This window comes from Cajanus cajan, chromosome 1, assembly GCF_000230855.2.
Source record: "Cajanus cajan strain Asha chromosome 1, NIPB_CcT2T_4, whole genome shotgun sequence".
Classification (NCBI taxonomy): Eukaryota; Viridiplantae; Streptophyta; class Magnoliopsida; order Fabales; family Fabaceae; genus Cajanus; species Cajanus cajan.
In genome coordinates, this window is record NC_138517.1 from 12,925,493 (window position 1) to 12,944,208 (window position 18,716).

The following is an 18,716-nucleotide window of genomic DNA, read 5'->3' on the forward strand; positions in this document are numbered from 1 at the left end:
GTCTCTACCATGGGGGCACCAGGCGCAATTTGAATTGCGCTGGGCGCGAGACCTTGAGAGGTCTCTGCCTTCCCCGCGCTGGGCACGGGTTTGGGCATGCCGGGTGCGTGAGACTCCTTAGAGTCTCTGCCTGGGGTGCCCTGGGCACAATTGGTATTGCGCTAGGTGTGTGTGAGCCTTGGGCTCTCTGGCTGGGTCCCGCCGGGCGCGGGCATGCTTGCGTTGGGCGCGCTGGCCCCTGGTGCTCTCTGGTTGTGCCACGCTGGGCGCGACCAGGAGTGCGCCAGGCGCGAAGGTGATGATTTTTCTATATGCTGTTTGATGTTGTAAAATGTTGATACATGTTGTTCATGTCAAGTTGAGCTGTTATTGATGAATATTGTTGATGCTGAACTATAATATTGTTGTGTTGTATCACTACAAAAAATTATGTAATTAGTAGGGGTTTTTTTCTGGCGGTTTCAAAAAACCGCCACAAAATATTATATTTCTGACAGTTATTTTAACTGCCACAAAATATTGATATTTTCAGCGGTTTAAAACCGCCACAAGATTTAAATACCTGTATGTCACACGTGGGAACCATTTTTATATTATTTTTTTAAAAAATAAAAATCAAAAACTTCGTTCCGTATTCTTTTCTCACTTCCCTCACTCGCTCACTCCCGCACTCGCTTACTCTGAATCCCTCACTCACTCCCAGCCTTTCTTTCTTGCTTTCCTTTAATCGCAATTCACATTCAGTCACATTCTCGGTAAGGCGATTCCATTTGTGAGGTGTTCTTTTCTCTCCTAATTCAAGGTACAAACCCTAACTCTTTTCTTTCTTTTTCGTTTTTGCATTTTTCAATATTTTATAGAATAAGATGTTTATGGATCCCTCTGCACTTTGAATTCGAGGTGGGAGCCATGGAAGACACCAATTCATAGAGACATTGCCCTAACATCTGATGGAAATACTGCCACCGGAAAGTCATCTGCTCGAAAGTTGCATCCTTCTAATGAGCAGCATGGAACTTCATCCAAGGATGGGATATCCAGTTCCGATTTATCAAAGCAGTTTGGCAAAGTATTATTTCTGAAAACCTTTCATAGTTTCAACATATAAATGTTAGATCTTGTGCCTGTAAGATGGCATTATTGATGTGGATAGATTAATTTCTTGTTTTATCTAGTCATTTGTGCTATAATGAGGAATGTTGATTGTATTGTTATGTATTTCTCTTCTCTGCTATTAAATTATGCTAGGAGTCCTGATTGTACTGCTCTTTGTTTCCTTTCTCTCCACTAGATTAATAAGATGACTAAAGAATTGGATCTACTTTTGAGATCAATTAAAGAGTCTGGTGGTTTTATAGATGCTTGCACAAGGTCACTACAAATTTCAATTGAAGCAGCGGAGCAAGGCATGGATGCTATGTCTAAAAAATGCAAAAAATTGGCGGTGATGTTTCTTTATATGTTTTGACCCTTCCATTTCTTGTTAAAATATTGGAGTTTGAGTCAATCTATTCCTTGTTATAGGCTTGTATTCTGTTATTAACTTAAATTTGATTCCAATGATATATTAATCATGTTTAATATTTATTTCTTGAGATTCAAAATACGATAAAATCAGTGAGTTGTCTTGGATGATGTATTTTATATGAGAGGTCTGAGCAAGTACAATCAAGGGTACAATTTGAGAAAAAAACTTCAGCCTATGACTCCTAACCAATAAGCTAGCTACAACAAAAAGCAACATTTTAAAGCTGTACAACAGATAATAAACAACTATTTTAACATTAATCAAATTTTATGTATTTAACATGTCTTTAACCGGGCTCCTTGACATTGTGCGCTCATGTAGCTGATTTTATCCTATGGTGCTCCCCCCTATGACAGTGACTCATCACTAAGTTAGGGATGGGTTGACTAGTCTAGCCAAGGTATTTGTTAATAGTTTTTCTGCGTCAGTAGGCATATTATGTTGTGTCAGATGTTCATTTGAAAATCATCTATATACATGTGCCCTTGCATTGAAGTTCTAAAATTGCTGTGTATCCTCGCATTGAAGGTAGACAGATTACTATTAAAGTATCTTACCTACTGGTATGAATTAGTTTGATTAAAGTATCTTACAGTAACACTCAGAATATCTGTTTAAGCTTTGCAAACTTCATGGTCATAATTATCTGCTAACTTTGCAGTGTAATGCTGTAAACAGTACTTAGAACTTGGCAAAGCAAAGCCTATTTTAGAGATCATGACTTCAGCTCAAATCTGGTTTTTCCTTTTGTCAGCCTAGATGGGCCATGGCTTGACTGATGCTCTGTGTATGCCATACATTGAGCTCAGGAGCTGTTTCAAGGTTTTTCCCTCCCCTCTCTTTGTCTCGAAGGCTCACAACTTTTATTTGCTTATTTTCTTGAGTTCGAGTAGTACAAAAGGGACATTTGTAGGTTGGATTTGTAGAAGTGGCCATGCTTTCACCAGCATGGTGGCACATCCCAATCAAATCTGATATGATGATTCTTAAAAAAAATAAGAACTCATAAAAAATCTATGTTCATATCCTTTAATGATTGTATTTGTACTGCTACTGTATAATCTTATCCAAAGAAGATTCATTCAATGCGGGTCCTCCTTAGACAATCCTGTATTCAAAAATCAAATCATTATATTAAAGCTCAACAAAAGGGACCCTCCTTATATATTAACCCTGAAATAACATTGGTCACCTATCATTCTAATGCAACTCTTCGTTTATCATGGTTTTGCAGTCCAAAACGATAAGATTCAAGGAACATTCCGTAAAAAGGATGACCCAAAGATAAACACATTGATGCAATAAGCAGAGTTACTAAGTTTACTAGCTCTTAAAGTTGATGCAGAGAACGTGGCTCTTATTGTGATTATCTAAATATAAATCATAGATGTTACTAATGGCTCGAAAGATCCTTGATAAAATTTCATAGATTAGTTTGCTAGCATATAATCAAATATAAAACGCTCAACTTGGTTATGATAAGCCCGTCACCAGCTGATATCAGCAAGGTTTCTTGAGCATATAAATAATAGAAAGACCATTGTTCGAAAAATATTTTCTAACTAATGCTTGTGTGTATTTATGCCAGGTTCTTCAAGAGTTTCATAACCGAACCAAAGAATCGGACGTTCAAAAATATAAGATTCCAGATTTACAACTCTTGTTTTTTTTTTCCTGGTTGCATTTTCTGATTCAGAAGTTTTACAACTATTTGATGGACACAATGGATCTGCTGCTGCTATTTATGCCAAGGAGAATCTTCTAAATAATGTTTTAAGTGCAATTCCTTCAGATCTGAACAGAGATGAGTGGATAGTAGCATTGCCCAGGGCTTTGGTTGCTGGCTTTGTAAAAACAGATAAAGATTTTCAAGAGAAAGGTACTGATAGTTCATTCTTTGCAGAGTTTGATATGTTCTCTGTTAATTATTTGTTTAAGAGAGAATTCATGTACATCACTTAAATCTTCATGTTAATATCACCAAAACTATTTGGACATTTTTCTAATTTTTGTTGTCATCTATCACTCAAAGACTTCTCAAATCTTGGTATAATTTTAAGATTTCTAACCTTTATTAGAAGGTTTCCTATTGGCTTTGTCTAAAAAACAAAGTTATCATAATCTTGCCTCGTGTCATAATTATTCTGATTTTTAAAGATCTTGATTGTAAATGTTCATTGAGGAGAAAATACACAGTGGGAAGGCCATTTTATAATCACCACGTGTGCAAGGCTCTTTGAGAGTGCATATAGGCATTGGTTAACTTAGTTGTGTATGTTTTGCCTGTTGTAATCTCTGGACATGTATTGGTTTATGTTTTATTGTTTTTCTCGAACGCTATCGAATAACTTGGAGACTGTTTTTACACTAGTGTCTCTATAATTTTGGCCCTGCTTGAGATCTAAAAGTAATTGCTCCTTTGTTTCAAGGAAGTGGGGTTTAGGGTTTAGTTGTGGTTGCATTTGCTTGTGCTATCCGACCAACAAATGCAATCACATGGATGTATGTTGGCCTGCTTGAGCTTTTAAGTGCACGTGGCTGCATTTTGCTATTTAACATATGTCAAATCTTATAACATCTATTTTTTTTCTTTTCCAATGGTTATGACAGTAAAAAGTTGTTTTAATAATGTTTTTTATTTTAAAAAAACAATATTTAAGTAAAAAAAAAAATTATGTTATGTGGTTTAACAGAAAATATGAGAAATGTAAAAAAAAAAATGCATATTTGTGGCGGTTTAAAGCGCCAGAAATGTTGAATCAGGAAAAATTTAGATAAATTTTGTGGCGGTTTTAAATGGCTAGAAAATATCAAACAAGTCAAAGAAAAATGCATTTTGTGGCGGTTTCAAACCGCCACAAAGAGATTGAATTTTCTGGCGTCCAAAACCAGCGTTTACAAAATATACGCCACAAACAATTTTTGGCGACCGTAGATCTGACGGTTATTAATGACGCCGGTAATGCCATTTGTGGCGGTTTTTAACCGCCAGAACCCGCCAAAATAACCGCCACAAATCACACATTTTTTTGTAGTGTATGCTGATAAGAAGTGTTGTGCTGTATGCTGTTAAGCTGTGCTGAGTTGTATGCTGATATAAATTGTTGTAGGCCGTAAGGCTGAGTTGTTGTAGGCCGTAAGGCTGAGCTGTTGTAGGAGATCTCCGAGCTGATATGCATGACGACGCATTGTGTGTTTATTGTTGTGTAGTTGATGAGATGTATGCTGATGATGCGCTGATAGCTGTAGCTGTTCATATTACATATATATGCTTTGTATGCTAATTCTTTTCACTAGCTTACCCTTTGTTGTTTCCATGTGTTTGGACTGTGATGATCATACGTTGTATGGGAGCAGAGCAGGGTTAGGTTGGTGATCTGTGGCAGGTCTGTAGCTGGCAGATAGAGCTGATCTTTTGATGTTTTGTTATTTTAGCTACCTAGTGGGGTAGTGATGGATGTATTTTGATTACTCTGATGTTTAGCTCAGATTGGACCTTGTGTATATAATTATATACTTGCTCTTTTCTGTGTGCTTGCCGAGGGGTTGTGTAGTGTGTAGTGACCAGCCGGGTCGTTACACTTTAGTGGTATCAGAGCAGTTCAAGTCTAGTGGACACTCTGTGGGGGTGGTTCCTTTAGGCTTTTGTTGTGTTGGGCTCTATGTTGTGCTGTCTTGCTGTGTTGTTTGCTGTGCTGATTTCTTGTTGTTTGCTGTGCTGTTGATTGTTGTTTGATGGTTGGTTTAGTTATTGTATACTGAAGATGCTGTTGCTTTTGTAGATAATGACTATAACCAATGAGCAGATAGCCCGTGCCATGGAGATGATGACTATGGCTATGCAGCAGCAAAATGCCTATTTTGCTCGGATGGATGCTGATAGAGCTGCAGCTGGTGCAACAAGGCCCACGAGGTCACAGGAGAGTCGGGATCTTGCTGAGTTCCGAAAATGTCATCTTCCACAATTCAAGGGAGATGTAGATCCGGAGGTAGCTGACAACTGGATCTGTGAACTTGAGAAGATCTTCACTGTGCTGGGGTGTTCTCAGGAGAGGAGGCTGGCATACGCTGTTTATATGCTCGTTGGAGAGGCTGAGCATTGGTGGAGGGGTACTCACCATATGCTTACTACTAGAGGAGTTACGGTTGACTAGGAGTGCTTCAAGGCAGTGTTCTTGGAGAAGTACTTCTTGGAGAGCGTGAGGCACGCCAAGGAGGCTGAGTTCATGTGATTACACCAGGGTGGGCTGTCTGTATCGGAGTATGCGATGAGATTCGAGCACCTGGCTCGTTTCTATTCACAAGCTATATTTGAGGCCTGAAAATGCAAGAAGTTTGCTGAGGGTCTAAAATATCAGCTGAAGAGGGTGGTGGTGCCTATGGCCATCACCGAGTTTCCGACCTTAGTAGAGAAGGCAAAGGTTGTGGAGAGATTAGAAAGTGGCAACCGTGTGACGAAGACTGCTGAGGCACCAGCTAGGTCCAAGATGGAGGAAATTAGAGGAAGCCATATGATAGGCCCCAACAACAGCAAGGGGGTCCTATCATAAGGCAACCTGCTGATGCTGCTAGAGGAGGGAGACAGGGTGGAGGTGCTTCCCTTAGATGCTACAGGTGTGCTGGGCCCCATTTGATCAGGGATTGTCCACACAAAGAGTCGGTGTTTCAGGTGTCAGCAGATGGGCCATAAGTCGTTCAACTGCCCCACTAGGAACAGACCGGAGAGGGGTGCTCAGAGGATTGATGTGAAGAGAGGTGATACCCAGAGGGGTGACAGACCCATTACAGCTGGTAGGTTATTCGCCTTGATGGGTGCTGAGGCTTCGACTTCTTCTGACCTTGTGAAGGGGAAGGGCAAAGTTGCTGGTAAGGAAGTGACGTTTTTGTTTGATTCTGGAGCTTCTCACTCCTTTATCTCTTATGCTTGTGCTGCTATGCTGGGTGTGCCTGTGTGATTTGGGGTTGAGACTGCTAGTGTAGACTCCCGCTTCTGCTTCGGTAGTTTCTTCTGAACTGTGTGCTGGCTGCCCAATTGTTGTGAATGGGAAGAGGTATAAGATGAACTTGATTTGTTTGCCTTTAGTTGATATTGACATAATCTTAGGGATGGATTGGTTGTCTGCCAATCGAATCCTTATATATTGTGCCAATAGGCAGTTGATCTTTCCTCAGGAGGAGGATGAGTTGTTGATTTTAGCTGGCCAAGCTAAATCACTGCTGAGGGATGGAGCAGAGTGTTGTCTTCTTCTTGCTGCTATGAGTGTGGAGACCAAGAGGGTCATTGCGGAGATTGATGTGGTGCGGGATTTTGCTGAGGTGTTCCCAGATGAGGTACCAGGGTTGCCTCCTGTTAGGGAGATGAAGTTTAGCATTGACTTGGTTCCAGGTGCAGGGCCAGTGTTGGTGGCTCCCTATAGGATGGCTCCTGCGGAGCTGGTTGAGCTGAAAGGTCAGTTGGAGGACCTGTTGGAGAAGTATTTGGTGCGGCCGAGTGTTTCGCCGTGGGGTGCTCTTCTATTGTTGGTGAAGAAGAAAGATGGAGGTAGTCGACTTTGTGTGGATTATCGGAAGTTGAACAAGTTGACCATTAAGAACAAATATTCACTTCCCCGGATAGATGACTTAATGGATCAACTGAGAGGAGCATCCGTTTCCTCGAAGATTGACTTGAGGTCAGGTTATCACCAGATCAGGGTGAAGGAGGGTGACATACCGAAGACTGCTTTCAGGACTAGGTATGGTCACTATGAGTATGTTGTGATGCCGTTTGGTGTCACCAACGCCCCTACAGTGTTCATGGATTACATGAACAGGATCTTCCGGTCGTTCTTGGATAAATTTGTGGTGGTATTTATTGACGACATCCTGATTTATTCAAGGACCCCGGAGGAGCATGGAGAGCACTTGAGGTTAGTGCTGGAGATTTTGAAGGCGAAGCAACTGTACGCTAAGCTTTCAAAATGTAAGTTCTGGTTGGATGAGGTGAAGTTCTTGGGCCACGTGATTTCAGCTGAGGGGATTACTGTTGATCCGGCTAAGGTGGAGTCGGTGTTGCAGTGGGAACGTCCAAGAACTATCACTGATATTCAGAGTTTTGTGGGTTTGGCAGGTTACTATAGGAGGTTCATTGAGGGATTCTCCAAGATAGTAGCGCCTTTAATCCAATTTACGAGGAAGGAGCAGCCGTTCATTTGGACAGATGCTTGTGAGCGGAGCTTTGATGAGCTGAAGAGGAGGTTGACTACTTCTCTTGTGTTGGTGTTACCGAATTCTGGTGAGCCTTTTGATGTGTACTGTGATGCTTCTCACCAGGGTCTGGGGTGTGTGTTGATGCAAAACAGGAAAGTAGTGGCATATGGTTCAAGGCAATTGAAGATGCATGAGAGGAATTATCCCACTCATGACTTGGAGTTGGCAGTTGTTGTTTTTGCCTTGAAGATATGGAGACATTATTTGTATGGTGCTCGGTTCAGTGTCTTCAGTGATCACAAAAGTCTAAAGTACTTGTTTGATCAGAAGGAGCTGAACATGAGGCAGAGACGGTGGATGGAGTTTCTGAAGGATTATGACTTCCAGTTGATGTATCATCCTGGTAAGGCCAATGTTGTTGCAGATGCGCTGAGTAGGAAATCCATCCACATGTCTAGTATGATGGTGAAGGAGCTGGAGCTGGTAGAGGAGTTCAGAGATTTGAATCTCTGTGTGGAGTTAGCTCAGGATCACATTAGTTGTGGGGAAATTACCATAACTAGTGAGTTCTTGAGACAGGTTGGACTCAAGCAGTTACAAGATGTTGAGCTGGTGAAGCTTCTTGGTTTGCTGGGTACCGAGAAGACTGTTGGTTTTGAGCTGGGCGAAGATGGAATCTTGAGGTTCAAGGGCAAAATTTTCCTACCTCAGGATGCTGAGCTAAGGAGAGATGTATTGGAGGAAGGCCACAAATGCAGACTTAACATACATCCGGATATGACTAAGATGTACCAAGACCTCAAGAAAACTTTCTGGTGGTCTGGTATGAAGAGGGAGATAACTGAATATGTGGTGACCTGTCTGACCTGTTAGAAGGCAAAGGTGGAGCATCAGAAGTCGAGTGGATTGATGTAGCAGATTGAGATTCCGGAATGGAAATGGGATAGTATCACTATGGATTTCATTGTGGGGTTGCCTAGGTCAGCTAGGAATAGTGATGCTATCTGGGTGATTGTGGATCGGTTGACCAAGTGTGCGCATTTCTTGCATGTCAACATCAAGTGGTCCTTGGAGAAGTTGACACAGTTGTATGCAGTGTTTTAAAACCCAGACCGACCCGGCCGGTCGGACCGGGAACCGGTGGTCCAGCCGGTCCGAATCTGAAGTTGGATCGGTTATGCAGTCGACCCGTTTCAAACCGGATTGAACCGGTCAATTTTCTGGTTCAACCGGTGAACTGGTGGGTCAAACCGGTTCAACCACTTTTTTTTTTTTTTTTAAATTTTTTTAAGGGACCATAAATCACAAAAATAATAATGAAAATTGAATCTCTTAATGAAAAAGTAAGGAGTCTTATTAAATATAACAATGACTACTTGTTCTAATATATTTGTTTGCAATATATACAACTTAAATAACTTTTATAGTATATTATTAATTTTAAATTATATATTTAATAATTCAATATCTATGTAAATATTATATATATTATTTTGTGATATTAATTGCAAGCATATTATATATGTACATATTATTTATATTTTTAATTTGTATTAATATACCGTTTAACATGTAATTTTTTTATGTATTTTTTTACAAAATAAAAATAAAAATAATTTTAAATAAGAGAAAAATTTAAATTTAAAATAAGATATGAATTTATTAAAATTTATAAGTATAAATATATTTAATATGAATATTTTTTAATAAAAATAAATAAAAATCGAGTCATGCGGTTCAACCAGTGACCCACCGGTTCAACCTTTGACCCACTCACCCAATACCTTAACCGGTTCGATGACCGATCTGATTTTTAAAACTATGGTTGTATGTGAGGGAAATAGTACGGTTGCACGGGGTGCCTTCGAGTATTATTTCAGACAGAGATTCGAGGTTCACTTCTAGATTTTGGCAGAGTCTACATCAAGCCTTAGGCACGAAGTTGAAGCTGAGTTCTGCTTATCATCCGCAGATGGATGGTCAGTCAGAGAGGACAATCCAATCCTTGGAGGATTTGCTGAGGGCTTGTGTGTTAGACCACTTGGGTAGTTGGGAGGAGGTCCTAACGCTGGTTGAGTTCACTTACAATAATAGCTTTCATGCTAGTATTGGGATGGCGCCGTTTGAAGCATTGTATGATAGAAGATGTAGGAATCCTCTCTGCTAGTATCAGGATGGTGAGTCAGTGGTTATGGGACCGGAGCTGATCCTACAGACTACTGAGAAAGTGAGGATGATTCAGGAGAGGATGAAGACTGCTCAAAGTAGGCAGAAATCATATGCTGACAAAAGGCGTAAGCCTTTGGAGTTTGCTGAAGGGGAACATGTGTTTCTGAAGGTGACCCCGAATTCTGGTGTGGGTAGAGCACTGAAGCAAGGAAGTTGACACTGAGGTTTGTTGGTATCTATCATATCATACAACGTGTGGGTCCGGTTGCTTATCGGTTGGCTTTGCCACCGTCTCTTTCAAACCTACACGATGTATTTCATGTATCCCAGCTGAGAAAGTATGTCCATGACCCGAGTCATGTGGTGGAGCTGGATGATGTGCAAGTGAAGGAGAACCTGACGTTTGAGAAGTTGCCAGTGTGGTAGACTATGGCCAAGGCCAAGGAATCCAAGAGGAGATACATTAAAAGAACCAAGAGGAATGTGATGATTTTGAAGACCTTTTTCATATGTTGTAAATATCTTGTACATAGTTCTCTTGTATAGGCTTATTTTTGCCTTTGTATTTGTGAGGCACTTTAGTTTCTTTTATTAGTCATTACATATTGATTCTAGGGTGGGTTACTTGGAGAGTTTGACTCCATTTAACCTCTTTTGTTGATACACTCATTTTCTATTTTTCTAGTAGTAGAAGTGGGGTGGCATTTAGCAATGCTTGAGGGTGTGACTAGTAATTGGGCCAGAATTGGGCCTAGGCAAAATTTTACATATTGGACTCATTTTGCTCCTAATTTTTCATAGATTTGATTTAGCTAGGTCTCATCATCATTGGATGAACCTAACTAAACCAAATCAAACATTTTTGAAATAATCAAAGTGAGCAAAATAGGACCTTGGCCGCCCACCTTTGCCTAGCTCTTTGTCTTGGCCAAATTGCTTATCCTTTCTCAAAGTTGAGAAGCTTGTGCTACAAGCTTCTCCTAGCTTGCTTCCCAAGCAAGCTAAGTGAGAAGCTTGCTCCACAAGCCTCTTAACTAGCTTGGATGGTCAAGCCAACCAAACCATGGTTCACTTGAACCATGGTTAAGGTTAGCTTGCTCCATAAGCTACCTACTTCTATAAATTTGTAAACCTTTCATTTTCCCTCACTTTGGATGAATGAAATCAGAATTTCTAAAAGAATTCTCTCTTCTCAAAGTCTCAAAACCGTGGAGAACAAGTTCTCCCTAGTTCCTTCACAAAGGTTTCCACCTTTGTGCCTTGGAGCCTCCATCTTCTACTTCTTCAAGGAGTAACCGAGCACTCCTTAGTGCTTCTTCACCATTGGAGCTTCTTCAAAGGTGTTTCTTCATCATTGGAGTGTCTAACCTCAAGAGAAGAAAGGGACTTAGCATGGTTCAACTTGAAGAACATCAATCTTCTCCAAGTGGTTCCATCACAGTGGCTATGGTTGATCATGAGCTGAAGGAGTTGAGGGGCAAGTCTATTGCTTTGGTGAGGCTACTTGGGAGGTGGAGCAGCAGTGCATGGAGCGGTATCCGTTTCTTTTCCCAAGTAAGTCAGTTTTCGGGGATGAAAACTCTTGTTGTTGGGGAGGTTGTGAGACCCGTTAACCCTCGCTCTCTTATCTCTTCCTCACTCAACTCTCTTTCACTCTCAAAACTCTCACTTCTCCTTTTCTCTCTTTTACGTATGGTGATTTTTGGTGGCTGAAGGTGCTAGTGGGGGTGTGAGCTGATTTCTCAAGCTAGTTCTTCTCCGTTCACATCAAACCTTCTCTTCTTCTTCATTTTCTCCTTCCTGGAGCTCAGAGTTCTTCACCAAGGTAAGGGAAGCTAGATTCTGTTGTACTTTGGTTGTAATTGAGTCATAACACTCATTTGATGATTGTGAATGGCTGATTCTTGGCTGAAATTCGAAGGAAGTCATTTTCGGGTGTTTCGGGGTTTCTTGAAGAAATTTGGGTTTTTGATTTCTAATGGTTGCATGTGTGAAAAGATGGTATTTTTGGGATGTTTGATGAAAATGTGAGCTTTTTGATGGATTGCATGTTCTTTTCTGGTTGAGTTTGCAGGATTTTGTGAAGTTTTTCGAAAGTTGAGGGTTGCTGCTGAGTTTCGCGCTGAGCGTCATTCTTCGCACCAGGCGCGCGACCATCAGAAGACCGCATTTGGGCAAGCCCGCCGGGTGTAGTGGTGTATGCGCCAGGCGAGCTTGAGAGTGGGAGTCTCTGGATGGCCCACGCCGGGCGTGACTTGGACCGCGTCGGGCGCGATATCAGTAAGTGACATGTTTGTGGTTCTGGTTATGCGCTGGGCGCGACCATTGTCGCGCTAAGCGTGGAGAGTCCTTGGGAGTCTATGCCATGGGGGCGTCAGGTGCAATTTGAATTGCGCTGGGTGCGAGACCTTGAGAGATCTCTGCCTTCCTCGCGCTGGGCGCGGGTTTGGGCACGTCGGGCGCGTGAGACTCCTTAGAGTCTTTACCTGGGGTGCGCTGGGCGCAATTGGTATTGCGCCAGGCGCGTGTGAGCCTTGGGCTCTCTGGATGGGTCCCGTCGTGCGCGGGCATGCTTGCGCTGGGCGCGCTAGCCCTTGGTGCTCTCTGGTTGTGCCACGCCGGGCGTGACCAGGAGTGCACCAGGCGCGAAGGTGATGATGTTTCTATATGCTGTTTGATGTTGTAAAATGCTGATACATGTTGTTCATGCCGAGTTGAGCTGTTATTGATGAATATTGATGATGTTGAACTATAATATTGTTGTACTGTATGCTGATAAGAAGTGATGTGTTGTATGCTGTTAAGCTGTGCTGTGCTGTATGCTGATATAAATTGTTATAGGCCGTAAGGCTGAGCTGTTGTAGGCCGTAAGGCTGAGCTGTTGTAGGCCGTAAGGCTGAGCTGTTGTAGGAGATCTCCGAGCTGATATGCGTGACAACAAATTGTGTGTTTATTGTTGTATAGTTGATGAGATGTATGCTGATGATGCACTGATAGCTGTAGCTGTTCATATTACATATATATGCTTTGTATGCTGATTCTTTTCACTAGCTTACCCTTTTTTGTTTCCATGTGTTTGGACTGCGATGATCATACGTTGGATGGGAGCAGAGCAGGGTTAGGTTGGTGATCTGTGGCAGGTCTACAGCTGGCAGATGGAGTTGATCTTTTGATGTTTTGTTGTTTTAGCTACCTAGTGGGGTAGTGATGGATGTATTTTGATTACTCTGATGTTTAGCTCAGATTGGACCTTGTGTATATAATTATATACTTGCTCTTTTCTGTGTGCTTGCCGAGGGGTTGTGTAGTGTGTAGTGACCAGCCGGGTCGTTACATATTTTGTACATTCTGACTCTAGCCAGATTTGGACCTTGTATATATATATATATATATATATTCTAGATCCTATATGTATATACTTGTTCTTTTCTGTCTGGTGTTCTGGTGTGTTTTGTTGTGTTGTGTGTGTAGTGACCAGCCGAGTCGTTACACAAACGAATCATATAATCTATCTTAGGACATTAAATTGAATATCTCCAAATGAGACTAACATTAAAATTTTTTAATGTGTTATTCCTTAAGAGATCGAACAAAAAGAAGTTTCGCAACTCTCAAAATTTATTAAAGAAGAAAAAAACAAAATATCCGAAAGTAGTAAAAAGAAAAATCTCAGATATCATGGGAAAGGTGCTGCAAAAGACTGCTCTACACTTATTTCAATTATTTTGCGCTGACACTACTTTTGCCTTACTCAATTTAGAAGAAAATGATGATAAGCAGTTTACAAGATTATATAAGAGATACACGCCTTACTAAAAGGTATTTAATGCTTGCATTAAATATATCAACAATAATCTAAGATCAACAGAGAAGATAGACGAAGCAATTCGTGAAGAAAGTTGAAAGTTTAACTCAAAGTTGCTGTAACAGTCATGTTTTCTGAAACTACTATAAAAGGATCAAGTCTTTAAACAATGAGAAAAAAATAATTGAGAAGTACTGAAATAAAAAGATTGACACATACTGAAAAGTTTGTATTGAGAAGGCATACCGAAACATACAAAGCTGAAGTACTACAAAGAAACTTTTTATTATAAATCTTGTACATAGTTTTTTATAGACTATTTGTGCTTAATTTTTATAGCATCACATTTAGAAGAGACAAAATTATCCTTGTAACTCTTTTCAAATATGTTTGTAAGGGTTGAGTCTGAAGAAACTTGTTCAAAAGAATATTTAGTGTTTAATTTGGAGAAACTTGTTGAAAAAATACTTAGTGTTTGACCCTAAATAGACTTGGTTGAAAAGAATACTTGGTGCTGAGCCTAGAAAGACTTGTTGAAAAAATACTTGAATAGTTGTTTGAAGAGACAAGTCAAAAACTATTTAGATTTGAGTCAGAAGTGACTTGTTTAAAGAATACTTGTATCTTTTGAAAGATAGCGAAACTTAATCCAGTTAAATTGAGAACTAAACATAATCTCTAAGTTTGAGATGAACCAATATAAAAGATCTGTGCTCCTTTGTTTGTTGTATTTTAGCACTTCGTTTCCAAAGTTATTTTCTCTTCAGTATGCAAAAAGTACAAGTTTTTAATATATACTATTCAATCCTATTCTAGTGTGTATCTTTTTCTCCAACAGTTAATATGAATAACATTATCAAACTATTTCTTTCTTATCAAGATAATATATTTAAAAAAAAATTGATACAAATAATGGGAATATTTTATAATACTTTTACTATGAATAGTTTTTCATTATTTTAGTATTTGTAATATTTTTTATAATACTATGATAATACATTCAAATTCGATTTGAAATGATCTAGAAAAAAGTTAAGATGGGAAAGTAAGTTTGTAATTTTCAAATTCAATTAAACATTCACTTATCGATAGATATGAAATTGGTTAGGTCTTATATAACAATGATTTAGGTCTTATATAACAATTGTTTAAACTTTGTTTAAACTTTAATCATACTTGTGTGAGTGTACATTAGTGTACGTGAATATGTTTAAGTTATTTTTTTTAAGTTAATTTTTTATTTTTATTTTACTCTAAATATTAATAATAATAGAATAAATTATTTTTTATTATGTAAATTAAAAAAATTACACATGTATTTAAAACAGATTTATTAACTTATTTAAAATTAATTTATTAATTTATTTAACATTATTAATGTAAAATAGATTTTTAAGAAGACTAATAAATTATATCAAACTTTTAAAAAGTCATATTAGATCTAGAAAAAGAAAACTTAATCAAACCTAAATTTTAATTTTATAAAATACATTCAACATATATATTTAAAATTCAATCCAACCTAATATATGTCTGTCTTCACTTATTCTCGTTATCTTAAATAGAAAATTAAATATTTCACTATTAATTAAAAAAATACATTTCAATATAAAACATAGTATAATTTAAATTAATTCAAGTACAACATATAAACCAATTTAGCACACATTTCAGGAAAACACAGATATTAGAAATTTATCCCATGAACGATACGACTTGACATCAAGAACAATCATGCAAAGTTGGCAATGAGATGGAACTATTCTAAAAGAAGAGAAGAGTATGCATTATTCATTACGGAATTCCGATTTGAATATATTTTACAAACCAACCACTACCTCCAACATATTCATACAGATAAGGTTGGAAACTGGCCTCTTGCCCCTGTCCCTATCCTCCAATCTATCCATTTATTCCATATATATTCACGACTCCTTTATAATATTAAAGGTATGTATCTATACATTCGTATGTGTAATTTTTTTTATAAAAAAAAATCATATATAATTTATATTATTATTTAGTCACAAAATGTCCCATCAAAAATAACTTTTGACACTGGTGTGAAAGCTTTTCTATTGATAATGAATGCTTGTTAATCTATTAATTAATAAGAACATCATATCATGTGCACAGTTATGAAAATATCATACAAACTAACTTAATTTATTCTTCTATTATTCTCTCCCACACCTCTATCAAATAATGTGATATGATATTCCCGGAACTTTCATAAAATATCTCCCATAACGGTTGCCTAATCCTTGTTTTGTTTAGCCAACTTTAGAAAAGGGAGATTATCACCCATGCAAAGAAATAAATAAAAATGAATGATCATATATTTATTAGCGTGAAAACTAACAGCTGATCAAAATCACTATTATTATGATAAGATAATTATTATAAAAATGAATAAATTTACTATATACATGATTATTATGATTAAATGTCATTTTAAATATTTTTCATAACCATAACCTGTTTTCTTGTAAAAAAAATATCTTCCATAACTTAGATATAATAATGGCATCATGTGTCACTGTGACGATAATAATAATATACATTACACACACTTTGTTAATATCTTCTCACAAGATTTTAATTAGTATATAACTAAATTCTACTTAATTATTAAATAATATTCATACACAAACAAGCTCTTAATAAACAACAGGTAATTAAATATGTCTGTCACTTACATGTCACGAATTAGAGAAAGAGCATTACATTACTAATAAGTAAAGAGACAAATTTTAGGTAAAACATATAAAATACAGAGGTGAAATAAATAGTAAAATAAATAACTGGGCAGAATAAAAAAATGAAGAGGGGTAGGAGGGTTGGTGAAAAAGGTACACTAAACATTAATTTTCTGCTCTTTTATCATCGTCACCATTACATTTACATGCTGCACCTTCTCTTTCGTTTTCTACTTGTGGGACCACCTGTGTGGGGACATGTGGAAATCACATATTAGTCCTTTTCTTCATCTAGATATCTATCTCTTCTTCAAAAATATCCTTCTCTTGTTTAATAATGATTCTATAAGAATGCATGTATGTATGTACATACAAGACAAGATCGAGCAAAACATGTGAGGGGAGTATGAATGCCTTGAATTTTTATCGCCAACAAATAAACAAATGTCTTGTATTTTTATGGCTAATAAATAAACAAATAATTCCCCATGTTTGGTTAATTAATTAATTAATTATGATAAAAAATGATTAATTTATCTGTCCAGTGGATCACGATTCAACGGTTAGATCAATCTTTGATCTTTGCAAACCAAAAACAAATTAATTACACCTGATCCTGTGAGGAATTGTAGGGCTGAGATGATCTCCTCATACTCCTCCTTCTTCTGTTTATTGGACCCATTGAATCTGTTACAACAAAACAGACCTAAATTATTAGAAAAGGAATTATAGAAAAAGGGAAACCCCGGTCAAAAAGTGAACAAAAAAATAAAACAGGGACCCAATCCAAGTGCATCGTGAGATCTTTTCATCAAAATCATAATACATTAAAATAAATATAATTTTCTATTAAAAATCAAAATAAAATACATATAATTTTCTCAATAAACTAATCTAGACATGTACTAAACGTTAAAAATTAATTAGTTTTAAATCATATATAACCACAAACTTACATTAAAAAAATGTCAGATGTTAGTATGTACTAACAAGATAAGATATTATACAGTGTAACAAATATCAATTTTATATTTTTATGAATAAAATTATATGTAATAATATATTCCAACGTTTTTGTATTATATTTGTACTAATTTAATTAACATTGTTGATGCATGCCGTTTTTTTTCTAATGTTGTCACAATTTTCATTTATTTATTTTATTTGTTAATGGCGTGTGATTTTATAATTTGTTTTAATATAAAATTTTAAAAAATTAAAAGTTATCTTTACGGTAGGAGATTGAGATCCGAAAGAGAAAAGAAGGTGATACAGTGTAGAAATATCTAAAGGGCATATTCGATCTTTTCCACGGTCCACTTAATTAGGTGCTGTTTGGTTTAAGATTTCGGGTAGTCAAACGGCGTCCATCAATAAAACAAAATGACCAAGTTAACACGAAACCAAAAAAAAAAAAATAATAATAATAAATAAAAGGAATGTGCACCAAAACCGAAGGGGGTGTTAATTGGGATCAAGTACCTGAGGGTGCATGGTGTTTTACGGTGCCGCGATGGGAGTGTGGTTTCAAATCCAAGGTGGACTCGGAGGTGTCGGGGAGGTAGCGGTCGAGGCGTGTGGAGTTGTCTCTGTTTTTGAACATTGCGCGCACGAACGAAGCTTCCATCGTGTGGAGGTAGCGCAAGTGCTTCTCATCGGTCCAGAACGGCGTCGTTTCACTCGCCGGCACATGCGATGCGGAGGAATCCATGGCAGCTGAGGAAAAATATTTATGCCACCGTGATATGGTAGTTTCGGAGATTTCTAGGAGGGACTATGGTTTTTAATGAGCATCCGAACTCAAGAGGTGGGTTAAGGAGAGTAGGAAACAAAGGTGAGAGTATGGGAATTGTGTACTCGCCTTTACCGTTTGGCACCTGTGTTTTGTTGCTACCCGAATTGCTTTTTATGGAGAAAAGAAAAGAAAACATCATGATATTTGTTTAGCGAACATATGTTTATTATATACAATATATTTTGAAATTATGAAGTATTTTAATTAAAAATATTTTAAATTATAAAGTATATTAGATAAATTAAGTATGTTAATAAATTTTTGTGTAAATTTTTTTTTTTAATTTAAGAGAGTTAACTAATATCAACTCGTTAATAAATTAGTAGATATTTAAGATGAGAATATAAATAAATTATCAATATTTGTTTTAATAATTGAAATCCTTATAATTATTGATGAGTTTAAAATACTTTGTGACTTTTAAAGTGTTAAAGAATTATAAATGTTTGTTAAATTAATCAATATTATATCTAGTTTTTCAAATTTAAGATTTTGAGTTGAGTTTTGAATTTGTAAAATGATTAATTGTTA

General features: G+C 37.5%; 1 protein-coding gene and 1 long non-coding RNA gene across 2 annotated transcripts; one reads left to right on the forward strand and one right to left on the reverse strand.

The window, feature by feature from the left end:
* The first annotated feature begins 276 nt into the window (after positions 1 to 276).
* LOC114916046 (uncharacterized) lies at positions 277 to 3,534 on the forward strand. Its single transcript, XR_014434081.1, has 4 exons — positions 277 to 802; positions 901 to 1,069; positions 2,190 to 2,350; positions 3,117 to 3,534. It is a non-coding gene; the product is annotated as an uncharacterized LOC114916046 (long non-coding RNA).
* Positions 3,535 to 16,349: 12,815 nt separating this feature from the next.
* Positions 16,350 to 18,241, reverse strand: LOC109804371 (uncharacterized). The gene is made up of 3 exons (XM_020366186.3): positions 17,873 to 18,241; positions 17,001 to 17,077; positions 16,350 to 16,636 (listed from the first exon to the last, which is right to left on the reverse strand). Exons 1-3 carry the CDS (start codon positions 18,099 to 18,101, stop codon positions 16,556 to 16,558), a joined length of 387 nt encoding a protein of 128 aa, XP_020221775.1. The 5' UTR covers positions 18,102 to 18,241; the 3' UTR covers positions 16,350 to 16,555.
* Between the last annotated feature and the right edge of the window lie 475 nt (positions 18,242 to 18,716).